Source organism: Trichoderma camerunense, assembly GCF_050948025.1.
Source record: "Trichoderma camerunense strain CBS 138272 chromosome Unknown V8C40scaffold_36, whole genome shotgun sequence".
Lineage (NCBI taxonomy): Eukaryota > Fungi > Ascomycota > Sordariomycetes > Hypocreales > Hypocreaceae > Trichoderma > Trichoderma camerunense.
The window spans coordinates 1-14,181 of NW_028145334.1; the positions used below are offsets into that span (position 1 = coordinate 1).

Genomic DNA, 14,181 nt, shown 5'->3' on the forward strand with positions numbered 1-14,181 from the left:
CTACTAAGTTTTTAATATTTTATTACCTATAGGTTTAAAGTAATTATTTAAATAAAAGTTATTATTATATAATAAACTAAGTTTTATAAATACTATAAATTAATTATTTTTAAAAAATAAACCTTAAAATAGTTTTATAATTTATATTAGTAAAGTAATTAAGTTAGTAAATAAATAATTTTATTATTAATTATAAAAAAAAATATTTAAATATTTAATTTAAATATTATTATATTAATAATAATTAATTATTTAAGTATTTTAATAAGTAATATAAAGTAAACTTATATATTTAATTAACCTAAATTAAATTAATAAATAAAATATTAATCTTTCCTTAGATTAATAAAGGACTTATTAATTTATTATTAAATTAAAAAGTTATATTTTAATCTTTTCCTAATTAGTTAAAGGATTAAAGTTAATTTAGTCTAGCTAACCTATTGGCTTATTATTGCGACCTTAAGAGCTGGGTTGTGATAAGAAATAATAATTATAAATAATTTATAAATAATTAAATTAAAAAAGAATAATACTTTGAAAGCGTACAGCTTCTGCTTCTGGAATGTGTTGAGGAGTGGCAAGTAGAAGCCGTCTCTTACAACTCGCACAGAAAGCCGACGGAAGCCCCCCTTTCTCCTCGTCTGGTATAGAGTTATGTCGACAATCCAAGTCGGCTTTTGATATTTGTACGCGTCACGAAAACCTCATGGGCCGCGATTGGGCAAAGTCGACTTCGGTCTCATTGTTGGCTGCTTCATTATTCCAATGCCCCCAGAAACCCGCGGCTATTTTGAGCCCAAGAGCAGTCTAAGCCTAGGATAGGTGAGTGACATAAGTGTGTGTATCTGTTGTCTGTTACAGTATGTGTATAGAAAGTACATGCGCTTTGGAAAATGGACGCCACTACATGTGCTTAAGATCGTCCAGAACCCGCAGTACACTCGAGAAGGGAAACAACTTCAATGCTATCACAGACCCCAAAGTCAACATTCCCTCGATTGGCATCTTTTTCGACAAGAACCAATACGTACTCCCGCAGCCTTGGCGGCTCTAGACTGCGGGGAGATGTGGGCTGAACATCTCCATCTCGCCAACTTCTCCAGTTCGCCTCGGCAGCCATGCTTCTCAAGCAGGAAAGCCATGGTGATATCGAGAAATTTAGGTACCAGCTCCAAAGGCCTCTCTTGTCCAAACACAATACTCCGAGCCATCTCCGCCAATCTGCCTAGTGAATGTAGAATATTTGCCCAGTTAGCCGTGGAGTCACCAGGATGAGATAACGTACTCGCAGTGCACTCCGTTTTGGTGACACGATTGCCAATGAAGCAAATCAGAATGCAAAGCCCAACACCAAGGTGCGGGGTAAATGCGCTTTATAAATGCCACCCTGACGACGAGGCTGTGAGATGCATTAAGGGAGTGAGGAGGAGGGGAAGAGGCCATGGAACGGAATACCTTTCAAGCTTGAAAATACATCACATCTGAGCATGTATTAAGTTTCTTTCCATTCTTCTTCTTTTTTTCTCTTTCTTTTTTTTCCTCTCCTTTTTTTTAAAAGAAAGAAAAAAGCTTCAAAGTAAACTGAAAGATTCACCCTCTCGTGAGTCTCGTCCAATATTCACTTTCAATGACTGCGAAAACGTGGTTCCTTCCGCCGGGGACAACCTTCACCCCTGACGGCATCATCCGGCTAGGAGCAGTGATTAAAGACTTCAGGCGACCGACACTGGTTTTACTGGAGCCCGAGACCCTTGCTCTTGCAGACCTCAACTTCAGCCTCCCTTCCATCGAGATCGTGCCTGAGAAGAACCACACGCACTCCCGTAGCCTCAGCAGCTCTGGTGGCGGTGGCATATGGGCCAAATTTCTCGATTTCGCCTCGGCATCCATGCGTATCGAGCTAAAAAGCCGTGATAAGCTTGAATATGGCTCGTCTGATCACGAAATCCATCAGTTCAAGAGATCTTTGACTCCAGAGGCTCTCAAAGCCATCGTGAGCCAGCCAACAGTCCGTCAATACATGAATTCTGGGCTTTTTGGTAAGCGCCCCGTTTACATAGTATCGGGGCTCCGAGTAGTCAAGACTGGCATGACGGTAACGATGGAAAGGGGCTACACACGGGGTGGAGGTGTCGCTGGAGGCGGAAGCGTGGCGAGCACGGTCCCGGTGGAGGTCGGTGTGGACGTTCATGGTGAGAGAAACAAGGACAATATTGACTCATGGGAGACGGCGCCGGGGATCATTTTCGCTTACAGACTCAATATCATACGTGAGAAGAAGGACGAAAACAGAGAGTCAGAGATTTTCTCGCACAGGACGTCATTCATGTCGGGAATTGGGGATGAAGATATAGAGATGGAATTGGGAGATGTGCTGCTAGAGGACCTGCTCGAAGATCCAGAAGAGGATAATTCGGATTTGGTGCAACACAGCGTCGGACAAGACATATGCATCTCGTTTTCACCACCTGAGGAATTGGAAACCTAGAATAACCTATGGTTAAGATGTACCTAGTCTATAGGCAATCATATATAGCACAGTACCTGCTATGGGAATTTGATTTGTTGAGAAAAAATTTAGACGGGTTGATGAACCTCCGCCGTTCCCCCATGTCATCTGACATTTTCATAAACATATTCCTCATTCCCTCTGTCGTCCACAACCGCCTCATAATATGTTCGTTGGTCTCAATCTTCACCAACTGAGGAAGAATCAGTACATAACCTAGCATTATAGCTGCAATACCAGCTGCAACTGCCGTCGCCGCCGAGGTCCCTGGCAGAGAAACCTCTGGGCGGAACTGCTGTAAATCCGGTGGTATGTCATCACCGACGGCGCCAAATACGACAGAACTTTCGCTCTTATTTCTTGGATTAGTGTTCATGAACGTTCCCAAGCTGTTAGTGGCACGGATTGAGATGACTGATGGGTGCGTCGCTGGGAATGTTTCATCTTCATAGACGCCTGAATTTCCAGCACTGGCGAGAAATATAATTTTTCCATCTCGTTTCATCTTCACCTCCTCGATCGCTTCGGAGATTTGTTTGTACGCCTCGTTATCTGAAGCTGGGAATCCGAATGACATGGAGATGACATCTACGTTTTGCTCGAATGCCGCCCATCGAATGCCCTAGCTGGCGTCAGAATTGCATTATAGAAATAAATTTAGCAAAGGATTAACTACCTGCGCAACGTGGGATGAGCTTTGTAGCAGATTGTTGGTACTTTCTGCTATGCGAGCAACATATACTTCTGATATTGGCGCAGAATGAATGAGGAGAGTTGCCATGAATGTGCCGTGACCAAAGGAGTCAACTGGTACATCCGAACCAGAGATAAAATCTTTCCATCCCTTGAAGCATTTTGCAGCAGCCTTGCCTGTCAACAGTGGAGCCTTCGGATCATATCCTGTGTCTAAAATGGCAACACGAATGCCTCTTTCACCAACACGGACGCCCTGTCCATCAACAACTAAGTTCTGCAATTTCGGATATATCGCTTTATTTATAGCCTTTAGGCCATTGAGCCAATTGTTTGGATCGATTGGATTGCCCCCATGAAACTCTACTGATGAAAATCGGATATCTTCATCGAGATCTTTCTGAGTAGATATAGAGGGGGAGGTTTGTGGTGAACTCTGGCTTTCACATAAGTAGCTGGTGCTTTGGTCACCATGAAATCCAACTTCAGCTAGCCATTGTAAGGGCCAGACAACCCTGTCGTAAAAAACTCTGCGTATTTGGTCAATTTGCCAAGATGCTCGACCATCTCGATGTCCAGCCGAACTCGGAACAGTTGCAGTTGTGAGATCCACCTGCCTATAAATGTTGCTGGTAAGACAGTTGACAATCGCCTGTATGAAAACAGCCTTGTTTGAGAAATTCGCCCAAGAGGTTTCCTTTAGCTCATCCAGCCCTTGAGAAGCCGCATCAAAATCAGCATTGACCTGAGTGACAAGATCATCCCACTGCTGAAGCTGTAGCGATCTCCCTAGCCCAATCTCAATTAACATTATACCAAATGCGAGAATCCGTGGGTAGCGATGTACAAGCGAGTTCTCAGGTAAGTACTCGTCTATGTTCTCTTCAGAGATCTCAAACTGAACTGACACATAAGGCTTGATTGGAATTCGAAGGACGCCCTTATGCTGTTCGGGTAAGAATAAGATGCAGTCGCTGTTCCATTTGCGATACAGCAACTCTGTATCATAGAACTGCCACAGCGCCTGTGCTGTTAAGTGTGCTAATATTATCTTGTCTTTGAGTTGAAGAGTATGTCGTTCAAGAACTCTCCTGAGGGTAATACCAAAGCCTGGGCAAGGTCGCTGCTCTAATGCCTGGCCATCAGGCTGAGGGAAGAAGTGTCCATTATGGAAGTTGAAACAGATCCGAGCAAATATTTGTGTACTCAAGATGTGACAAAAAAACCCTTGGCCTAGACCTGAGGCTTGTAAATGGCTTGAGCTGTTGTGGGGTGTATCTTCCCCTGCAAATTTCACTGAATTTTCCCTGCTATCATGGCGTCAGGACCTATTACATGGCAGCGTGTAACAAACAGGTCTTACCGTGGCACACTGAGGCCAATATCTTGCCAGCGCTCTTGAGGAATTCGCGCGACGACAATGTTGAAGTCTATAGTCTCACAATTGTCCTCTCGTGGCTTCTGTTTCAATAGTAGTCGTGTTTGATGCCAGCGAGGACTGTCTTGGCTTGCATTTATTCCTAGACAAGAATCGCACATAGACTGCTTTCGAAGGCCTGAGAACAGCTTCTTTTTTATGGCCATAGTATACTCTATTTTCTGAGTGTTCGGCGGATGGGCCAATATATGTGTTGGGCTTTCGTGGACCTCTAAGCCCTTTAATAGAGCGTCGCAATTTTCCAAAAGCTCTTGTCTCTCATTATAGTTCGAAAACTTGAAAAATTTCGCCAAGTTGTACCGGGCTCGATCGACTTGAGCTTTGTTTGAGGGGTATGAAGTAACCTGCAGATACAAACTCTTTTGTTAGAGCAAGAGGGGAACTCAAAGTGCTATGAGGTGTTGAGACATCGCACCTGTAAGATTGATTTCAGCTTCTTGGTCACCTTCTCTAGCTCTGGTACGTCGTCGCTGATAGGGACATCGGGATTCATGATTTCTAGCTCCTTCGAGATGAGTATCAACCTGGTTCCCAACGAGCCGGCATCTTGTGATTTTTGGTTCCTGCCGTGCTCCAAGGCCAAGTGGCCTGTCCCGAGTATAATTTGGTAACTTGTAGAAATTGAATCCATGGGCCGAATTTGCCTATATTCCTCAAGTTGGGCATATTCATAGTGTTGAAGTACTGCATTGCCTTCTTCAGCTTCCCCGCTCCGGAAATAGAGCTGCAAGTTAGCATCACGTCCGCCGGCCCGTCCCGTGAGAACCGATACTTTATTGGTAACTCGTTGGTAGATCCTATCGCCCCAAATTCGATATTTTCTATGTCCAGGAACATCCATGGATGGTAGACGCCATGTACAAGCACGTTCTGAATCCCCGCATAGGGTAAGATCGGTTGCTGTCCTTTTTTCTCTCTCTTTTTTTGATGAAAAGATTGCCCACATGAACCATTGAATGCACGCATCCATGTGCGCAATCTCACCCTCTTCAACCTACTAAGGCTCATTAACTCGTTGCTCTGTTATAAATCTAATATCACCATGGACCCGAGAAGTGGAGGAAGTCCGTTGCCGAAGTCCAGCACGAACAAGGATGACTCTCAGGGCTTAATAGAGTCGCTGATTAGCAGCTACAAATCTTGGGTCCCTGAACTCACAGAAGCAACTGTGCAGCCTGCATCTCGGGAATTAGTCAGGGAGGGGCAAGTGGAAGTTGCCTCTTCAGACTCAAACATAGAACCAACAGAAGCTCTCACACTCCCGTCCATTGCGGAGCTCAGTCGAGAATGCGTGTCAGCTTTCGAAGTCTGTATGCGCTATGAGGGCCTCATGGACCACCAGTGGGCAGAGAATCGTTTCGCCGACTTCAACCTCTTTGTTGACAGCGTTGGCGCTCTCTCTACGTCCAGGGCATCACTTGATTCTCGCTTCGAATTCAGGCCAGATGACCTAATTCTAGTCCAGAGTATCTTAACTATGCTCAAGGATTTCCTTGCTGAGTGTATCAATTGTGCGGAGGCGCAATCCAATATAGCTGTAGCCACCAACAACGTGGACTCGTCCCTCGAGAACTTGGCCCTAATAGGCGTTGCAATTAGAAAAACTGGCATTCGATCACGTCTTGCGCGGGCCGACGGTAGGTTCAAACCTGAAGAACATGACGACCTGAGAGCTTTTTTGAGGATCATGTGCTTGCGACAATATACTGCAAATAATTTCGGGATCGAGTTCGCTAAAGAAACTCAAGGGGATACATCAGCTCAAGAGCGCATTGATATTTCAAAAGAGCTCAAGCTATCCGACACTCAGCAACGTCTCATAGAAGTGAATTTGCGCAGAAGAAACCGCTTCTTACGGGCACAACAGCATTCGAAAAAGTTAAAGGCTTACCAAAGTGATAAACTGGAAATCGCTGCCAAAACAAGAAAAGAACTAGGTAATGAGACTGCTCAACTTCCCAATATGACGCCTATTTCACAAGCGGATGCAAAAATAAACCCAACTGGAGACCCTGGTCAGAAACACATTCCGCCTGCCTCTACTCTCCCAGAGACCAAGGCATCAACTGCTCAGGGCATTTTTCAGGTTGCAAAAGCCGGAAAGACGGCTTCGCAGCCTGCTATGACGGCCATTACGGCACTAACAGCTGCAACTCAATATCCCAAAGCACCCAATTTACCCCAAGACGCAACAATGTTCAAATGTCCGTGCTGCTGCCAAGCTCTACCAGCAGAGTTTGGCAGTAACAGAGATCTATGGAAGTATCACTCCCAAGCCCTACTTGGCAGATGATGAATACTGATATCAAGATAGGAAGCATCTTTCTGAGGATATATCCCCATATACGTGTATTCTCCCGGATTGCTCAACACCCCTCACCACCTATACCACAGTCCTCGATTGGGAGAAACATTTTAAGAGAGAGCATCGACCGTGCCGTGTCTGTCTACTCTGTGAGGGCTCTAATATGGTCTTTTCAGGTATGGAAGGTTTGGTGACGCACATCGAGAGGGAGCATGCTGAATCAGCATCTCTTGACTTTATCCAGACTACCATATCCTGGTCAGGCGTCACAACTATAGGCGTAAATCGTTGCCCCCTATGCGATTCGACCGGCCCTGAGCATGTGCCAGAGTTTGTCCAACATGTTCTTGGTTGCATCCATGATTTCTCTCTATACTCTCTGCCTTGGGCCGATTGGGGTCCAGATGTAGTCTCTCAGCATGTTTGGACCTGCGAGCTGGAGACTCTCGGTGATGATGAGTCGCCAATGCGCCGATGGTTCAACGACCAACAAGATAAGGACATGGAAATCAACAGAATGGAACTCAATCTCAGGAATTGTGATAGAGTTCAAGTGGAAGAAACTCGTCCGACAAACGACTACTTCAAAGAGAGCGAGAATGGCTTTTTTAACATTAACTCTGCTCAAGATTCCCTAGAGGTGCTCAAGCGAGACTCAAGATCAAGCGACTACTTCAATGAAAGTGAGTCGGAGAACGAAGTTTACAGCATTGATTCTATCCAAGATAGCATTGCTTCTACCGAAGGTATCCAGGACGAGAGAACAGAAGACAACACCGACAAGAAAGAGAGCTACATGAAGGATTTCGACACAGAAATCAATAACGTCAAAATCATGTTAGTAACACAGTTTCCGGGCTGCTATCTATCTTATTAGGAATGGTCACTAACACAGTGTTAAGATATCCTCGGTGGTTTGAGAAGTCAAGCAGGTTCCGCTTACTTATATCATATATTAATGACCGAATCACCAAAGTGCCTCCTGTTAAGATCGCCATCATTGATAACGGTATAGATGCTTCGCTAGATGCTTTTGATGGGAAGATTAATGCCGGTATTTCATTTTGTCCTGTCACTTGGACGGGAAACACGGGAAACGCGCTGTACCACCCTTATTATATAACATCGAAGTCACTGAACCACGGTTCCCTAGTGGCAATGCTCGTTTGCGCAATGTGCCCGAAAGTCAAACTCTACATCTGCCGATTGGATGAGACAACGACGCCTATGGGATCTAGATTTATAACAACGGAATCTGCAGCTGAAGTAGGTTTGTGGTATCAATTAGGAGATATCCCTACTGACGATACATAGGCGGTAGAATGGGCCACTGATCAGAATGTAGATGTCATGTGTATGAGTTGGACGATAGAGAACATTAAGAACGCAGAAGAGCAGAATAGGCTCGAAAATGCCCTCGCTAGGGCTGATAAAGGCGGCAAAGGTATAATCATGGTTTCATCGGCCAGTGACCAGGGAGGCATTTCGCCACAGACATGGCCTGGAGAGTCGGGAAAATGCATCCGAATAGGGGCGTCAACACAGACCAGTGACAAATCCTTTCAAGTTCACCAAAAAGATATCGATTTCCTCTTCCCAGGCGGGCCAATCTCTTTAAGTACCAATAAAGAGGATTTACCCGCAGAGAAAACTTATAACGGTAGCTCTTTTGCAACTGCAGTCGCAGCCGGAACTGCAGGCCTCTTGCTCTATCTCGATAGGTTAGCTGAAAAATGGGGTATGAATAAGGAGGATGTTGACGGCGGGGATAAGGGTAATGACAATCAATGGATTCCTCTTAAAGGGAGGTCCGCCATGAAAAAGATGTTTGAAATTATGGCTTTGGAGGGAAGCAATAACCCAAGTCTCGAAATGTTTGATTACGAGTTTGACGGCACGTCCTTCACCTCTGAGCTCGAGGAATCTTGCGCAAAACTACGCGAGTTGCTCAGTGGTCTCAAGGCAAGTCCAACAATCAATCCACTCGGCATAGTCATGGTTACTAATCTGCAGCATCTGTCACAGGCCGGGTATCATTACTACAGGTAGAACTAAAAAATACTATTTGTTTCTAGATCTGTCAATCAAGTTGTGCCGAAGAGTAGTATACAAGTTCTATTAGTCTCTATAAGTGATATATGTGCGATACTCCCGGAGACATATGGAGTAGTGTAGTGTCGTTCTAAAAGGGAAATCAGTTTAGATGGTGAGCGACTCTGGATAAGTTTAGCTGGCGCGTCTTTGGGAAAATTGAATAATTGAACAAGCAAGAAAACCTTGCTAATCCTCCGAAACTTGCGACCCTCTTGTGTCGAAGTCCTGGAGCTTTATCTTATCGCCGCCTCTAGCCAACTCAGGTGTAGTTTTGCTACAGGCAGCTTTAGTGCTGTAATAGCTGTAACTGCTAGCTCCGAGCTTTAGCACCTGGGAAGAGAGACACGGACGGCGCATTCGGGAGAAAAAAAAGCTCCGGTTTTCTCTGAGCCAACGACAAGCCTCGAATTATTCATTCACCTTCATCTTCATTTTCACAACTCATTGCATTGCACTGCAGTTTGCCTTGAACAGCTACTTCATTGCTTCTTCACTCACTCATCCACTGTTGAATGAAACAATAAAAATTGCAATTGGACTTTGGCTGGCGCCACAATGAGGCCCGTCGTTGCCGCCACGGCTTCTCTCCCCAGAGCTGCACATTTCGCAAGACGGCGGCTGCTGTCACAAGCACACGCACACTCAGTTTCATACACCCATATAACAAGGCCATCAATATGCGCACTTCGATGTTTTTCATCAACTAGCTCTCGCCATGTAGAAGAGAGGAAATGGTCCACTCCATTGGCCAAACAGCTCTACGAAGCTATATCCGTATGTCACTCTCACGATACAACTCTCAACTCACCATCACAGTCGTCATAGCTAACCAACTCTTCCTCTTACAGACTACCGGCTCCGTCCCCTTGGCTAGTTACATGCGCATGTGCCTGACCGGTGACTTGGGAGGCTACTACACCGGAGCCGTTGGCGAAGGCCGTGACCAGTTTGGCACCAAAGGAGACTTTGTCACTTCTCCCGAAATCTCCCAGATCTTTGGCGAGCTTCTCGGCATCTGGTTCATCGCCGAATGGATGAGCCAAGGCAGGCCCAGCAAGGGCGTCCAGCTCATCGAGATTGGCCCCGGCCGAGGCACCCTCATGGACGACATGCTTCGTGTAAGCCTTCACAACTCTTTACTCCTCCGTTACCTCTCATATACTGACGGACACTCCCTCGATAGACTATCCAGCGCTTTCCGGCCATGGCCAACAGCATTGAAAACGTCTTCATGGTCGAGGCCAGCCGGGAGCTGAGAGAGACACAAAAGAAGCTCCTCTGCGGCCCCGATGCGCCCTCTACTGAATCTAAAGCCGGATACCACAGCTCCAGCAAATACGGCTCAGCACCGATTGTCTGGACCGAGACAATCAAGTCCATCCCCATAGGTAAAGAACAATTCCTACAACAGCTCACTACTTAACATGAGGCTAATCATATCATCTTTCTACCCATGATACAGAGCCAGACAAGACTCCCTTCATCGTAGCTCACGAATTCTTCGACGCTCTTCCCATCCACACCTTCCAATCCGCCGCAGCAGCCGCTCCAAAACCCTCTCCGTCCGCCTCTTCCTCTCCTCAACCAGACGATACATCACCAGCTCCCGATCCCGCACCGCCAACTATGGAATGGCGCGAGATGATGGTCTCCATCACACCCCCCGGCGCAACCCACGCAGACCTCGGCACCCCAAAGTCCCAGCAACACGAGCCTCCCCCCGAGTTCCAGCTGGTCCTCTCCTCCGCCACCACCAGACACTCCCGCGTCCTCCCCGAATCTTCCACCCGCTACCGCCGCCTTAAGCAGACCCCCGGCTCTGTCATCGAAATCTGCCCCGACGCCTCCCTCTACGCCGCCGACTTCGCCGCCCGCATCGGCGGCTCCCGCGCCCACCCAAAGGCCTCCCCCAGCGGCGCCGCCCTCATCCTCGACTACGGCACCGCCGACACGGTGCCCATCAACTCCCTCCGCGGCATCCGCCAGCACCGCCTCGTCAGCCCCTTTTCCGCCCCGGGGCTCGTCGATCTCAGCGCCGACGTCGACTTCCACGCCATCGCAGAGGCTGCCACCCTCGCCAGCGACGGCGTTGAGGTCCACGGGCCCATCTCCCAGGCCGACTTCCTCGAGCTCATGGGTATCCGCCAGCGCGCAGAGGCCCTCAGTAAGGTGCCCGGCGTTTCCCCGTCCAAGGCCAGCGATATTGAAAAGGCCTGGAAACGTCTTGTGGATCGTGGGCCTAGCGGCATGGGCAAAGTGTACAAGGCGCTCGCGATATTACCCGAGAACGACGGCCGTCGCCGCCCAGTTGGATTCGGAGGTGATGTAACGGAGGCTTAAAATTTCGCGGGTTCGATGTGTACATGTATGATAAGTACTAGCTCGCTGTGACCATATATATATCCAAGTGCAGTTCCCTTTCTGGCTTGCAGGCTCCCCCCCTATACGTTGTGCATCTTGTTAAACAAGTGTGATGATTATTAGAACCAGCCATGTTCACAAAAAAGGCGCCTCATCCATTCCTCATGCTTTGTCAATAATTTTCTATTCTACACAAAATAAACAGCGTTTGTTACGAAAACCCAAAGTCATAAACTCCGAAAAGCCTATTCCGTTCCATTCTACAGCCAAGCAGTTTCAAAAGACTCATCGTCCCCCTTCCTCACAGTTTCTTGTGTACAAGCTTGGCATCCTCGTCGTCACTGTCAGCCTCGCTGTCTGATGCCCTGTCACCCTCTTCGCCAACCGCGAATATCGTCTCTCCCTCGAGCGACTCCCGTGGAATGCCGCGACCGGCAGCTTGTGATGACCCGCCAGGCACGGCTCTGCTGGTGCTGGCTTGTGTCGGCCCAGCGCCTGTCAAGCCGCTCTCCTGCCCGAAGCCAGGCACGGGCTTTCCAATCTGCGCCTCTTCATCATCCGAGTCGTCAGGCATACCAATGTCTCCTATCTCAAAGTTGCCGTCATCGTCTTGCGCAATTTCGTCACTCATGGCGAAGCGGCGGTTGTTGACTGTTGGTCTCCAGAGATATGCGACCCAAGCAACATCAGCAAAATAAACAATGTTGAGCCAGCCATCAAGGATGAACCATCTAGTCTTCCAGTGGAAGGGAACAAAATCGGGGTCGCCAACAGATGCAAAGGTGAAACTGTTGAAGAAGAAAAAGGCAAAGATGACCAAGACACTGATGAGGATAGCCCACCACAGCTTCTTGTACATGCCTTCTTTGACATGCTGCTTGCGTTCACGCAGATCTTTGAGAGTAAAGTTGAGCGAGTTGAGTGTCCAGACATAAAAGGCAGTCAAAGTTCCGGCTAGCGGAAGGACGATAAGAAGCACATAGGGCCCTATTCACATCTCTTAGTAATCTGGGAAAGAGAGGTAGATAAATTCTCAACTTACCAGCACTCTCTGGTGATACCAGTAAACTTGTGACTGCGTAGACAATGCCAAACACAAAGTGTGCGGCAGCAAGCCATCTAACGTAAATCATCGTGCGGCCAAGCGTAGGCTTGACAACACCGTATCCCATGCAAACAATGAGAAGCAGGAAGAAGGAGAAGGAGTTTCGAGCCGCGTTGAGAATAGCAACGACGATGAGATAGACCTTGCTTCCGACATTGGCAGTTCCGTGGTGATTTTGGAAATCTATATGAGATGGTCAGAATAGGATGAGAACCTGTGCAATGTATAGAGTGTCATACCATAGAAGCCCCAGGTCAGGAGCATTTCAATTGCCAAAAAGATGAGAATGGCCGTAATGTAGTTTTGCACCGCAACTACAGCAGGACTCGGTTAGCAAGTGAAGCGTGTATAATTCAAGGCAGTGTCCAGCACTCACGGATATCATGTCGGTGTTGAAAGTAAAGAAAAGCCCAAAAGACGGTTACCAGGGCGTATAGGATAGACATTCCACCGTAGAAGGGGAGCTTCGGGATTTGGGTTGCCGGCAGCTCTCCGTAGGCATTTCGGAACTCAACCACGGCGTTGTACTTATCAATGTTGAAGCCCTCTGTGATGACGCAGTAGTATCCAGTCTTCTTGATGGGGTAGTTGATCGGGGTCGGGTTATTGAGATGGACAGCCTTGCTCAGGATCAACAAGTTGGATGCCTCAGTCGCATTCGGAGCCAGAACGAATTCGCCCTTGTCGGTCGAGTTACAAACGCCATTCTTAATCATGCCTTCGTCACAGAGCGCAAGTCGCTAGTCGTCGTCGTTAGCAATCAGGAGACAGGCCAGATATAGGTGCTGGAGTGCTTTACAGTGGCTTGAATGTCTGGATCCGGGATTCCCACAAAATCGGCATCTCTCCACTCGAAAATAACCAGACTCGCAATAGGGTCGTCGCCTTGAGGGGCAGTGTTGTTGAGAAACTTGACGAGAATAAACGGATCAACCGGCCCGCCCCAAGACGTGCGACTGTACATTCCTAGAGCATTTATTAGCCCACAGGGATACGGGATGAGTCCAAGAGCCATGGACATGTTGCATACCTGTACAGTACTGGCGAGAGTCTTCCTTTTGGTTCTGCAGAGAAAAGGACTGGTTAGCCAATGCCACCCCCTTACGGGCGTCCAGCACTTGGCGCGCATACCATGGGAACCTCAAGCGCCTGGGCGGTCCAGAGCGACATGCCCAGGGCGAGAAGCCCGAGAAGAGGCCTCATGCTGGCGACGGATCTAGGCGCAGCGCAGGAGCAGCTAAGATTCAGTGATGAGCAGCCGGAGCTTCAATCCAGGGGATCCAGGAGATCCAAGGCAGCAGAAGCGGCTCGACGATGGCGAGGGTTCGGGATCGGATTCAGCGATCGTCGGGACTGGACTGTTTATTCAGCGACCAAATTGCGCGGCACCAGACAGAACAAAGCGCAGCTGGTCGGATGTGTTTTTTGTCGTGGCTTCGAGACAGTCAGAAGAAACGACAGGCAATTGTTGCTGCGGAAGAGGTTGAAAATAGAAGATCAGAATGCTGGAGCTCTTGCAGTCGTCGAGCTGCACTAAAGCATTACGAAGTTGCAGGAAGTAACTGGATACGAAACCACGGGATTCTGGACCTGTCGAGGTGGCAGCTTTCGGGATTGAAGCGCGCACGGTGTACCTGAAGATGCGGGCCATTGGGTGGTACGTAAGGCCAATT

The 14,181-nt window shown here is 47.7% G+C and overlaps 5 protein-coding genes across 5 annotated transcripts; 3 read left to right on the top strand and 2 right to left on the bottom strand.

The window, feature by feature from the left end:
- The first annotated feature begins 1,377 nt into the window (after nt 1–1,377).
- On the top strand, nt 1,378–2,823 carry V8C40DRAFT_154889 (uncharacterized protein). Its single transcript, XM_083211358.1, has one exon. The coding sequence runs from the start codon at nt 1,631–1,633 to the stop codon at nt 2,489–2,491; it is 861 nt and encodes a 286-aa protein (XP_083067027.1). The 5' UTR covers nt 1,378–1,630; the 3' UTR covers nt 2,492–2,823.
- Nucleotides 2,487–5,381, bottom strand: V8C40DRAFT_259442 (S8/S53 family peptidase). Its single transcript, XM_083218970.1, has 4 exons — nt 5,059–5,381; nt 4,569–4,987; nt 3,189–4,515; nt 2,487–3,134 (listed from the first exon to the last, which is right to left on the bottom strand). The coding sequence occupies exons 1-4, from the start codon at nt 5,272–5,274 to the stop codon at nt 2,520–2,522; spliced, it is 2,577 nt and encodes an 858-aa protein (XP_083067028.1). The 5' UTR covers nt 5,275–5,381; the 3' UTR covers nt 2,487–2,519.
- An 88-nt stretch (nt 5,382–5,469) lies between these two features.
- On the top strand, nt 5,470–9,043 carry V8C40DRAFT_259444 (uncharacterized protein). The gene is made up of 5 exons (XM_083218971.1): nt 5,470–6,905; nt 6,958–7,785; nt 7,851–8,214; nt 8,263–8,910; nt 8,974–9,043. The coding sequence occupies exons 1-5, from the start codon at nt 5,686–5,688 to the stop codon at nt 8,995–8,997; spliced, it is 3,084 nt and encodes a 1,027-aa protein (XP_083067029.1). The 5' UTR covers nt 5,470–5,685; the 3' UTR covers nt 8,998–9,043.
- A 554-nt stretch (nt 9,044–9,597) lies between these two features.
- Nucleotides 9,598–11,497, top strand: V8C40DRAFT_284850 (S-adenosyl-L-methionine-dependent methyltransferase; the record flags this gene model as incomplete). The annotated part of the gene is made up of 5 exons (XM_083222237.1): nt 9,598–9,665; nt 9,750–9,816; nt 9,891–10,160; nt 10,226–10,430; nt 10,505–11,497. The coding sequence occupies 5 exons, from the start codon at nt 9,598–9,600 to the stop codon at nt 11,380–11,382; spliced, it is 1,488 nt and encodes a 495-aa protein (XP_083067030.1). The 3' UTR covers nt 11,383–11,497.
- Nucleotides 11,420–14,088, bottom strand: V8C40DRAFT_259448 (lung seven transmembrane receptor-domain-containing protein). The gene is made up of 7 exons (XM_083218972.1): nt 13,640–14,088; nt 13,539–13,572; nt 13,308–13,474; nt 12,885–13,248; nt 12,748–12,822; nt 12,446–12,691; nt 11,420–12,390 (listed from the first exon to the last, which is right to left on the bottom strand). The coding sequence occupies exons 1-7, from the start codon at nt 13,709–13,711 to the stop codon at nt 11,705–11,707; spliced, it is 1,644 nt and encodes a 547-aa protein (XP_083067031.1). The 5' UTR covers nt 13,712–14,088; the 3' UTR covers nt 11,420–11,704.
- Nucleotides 14,089–14,181: the final 93 nt, after the last annotated feature.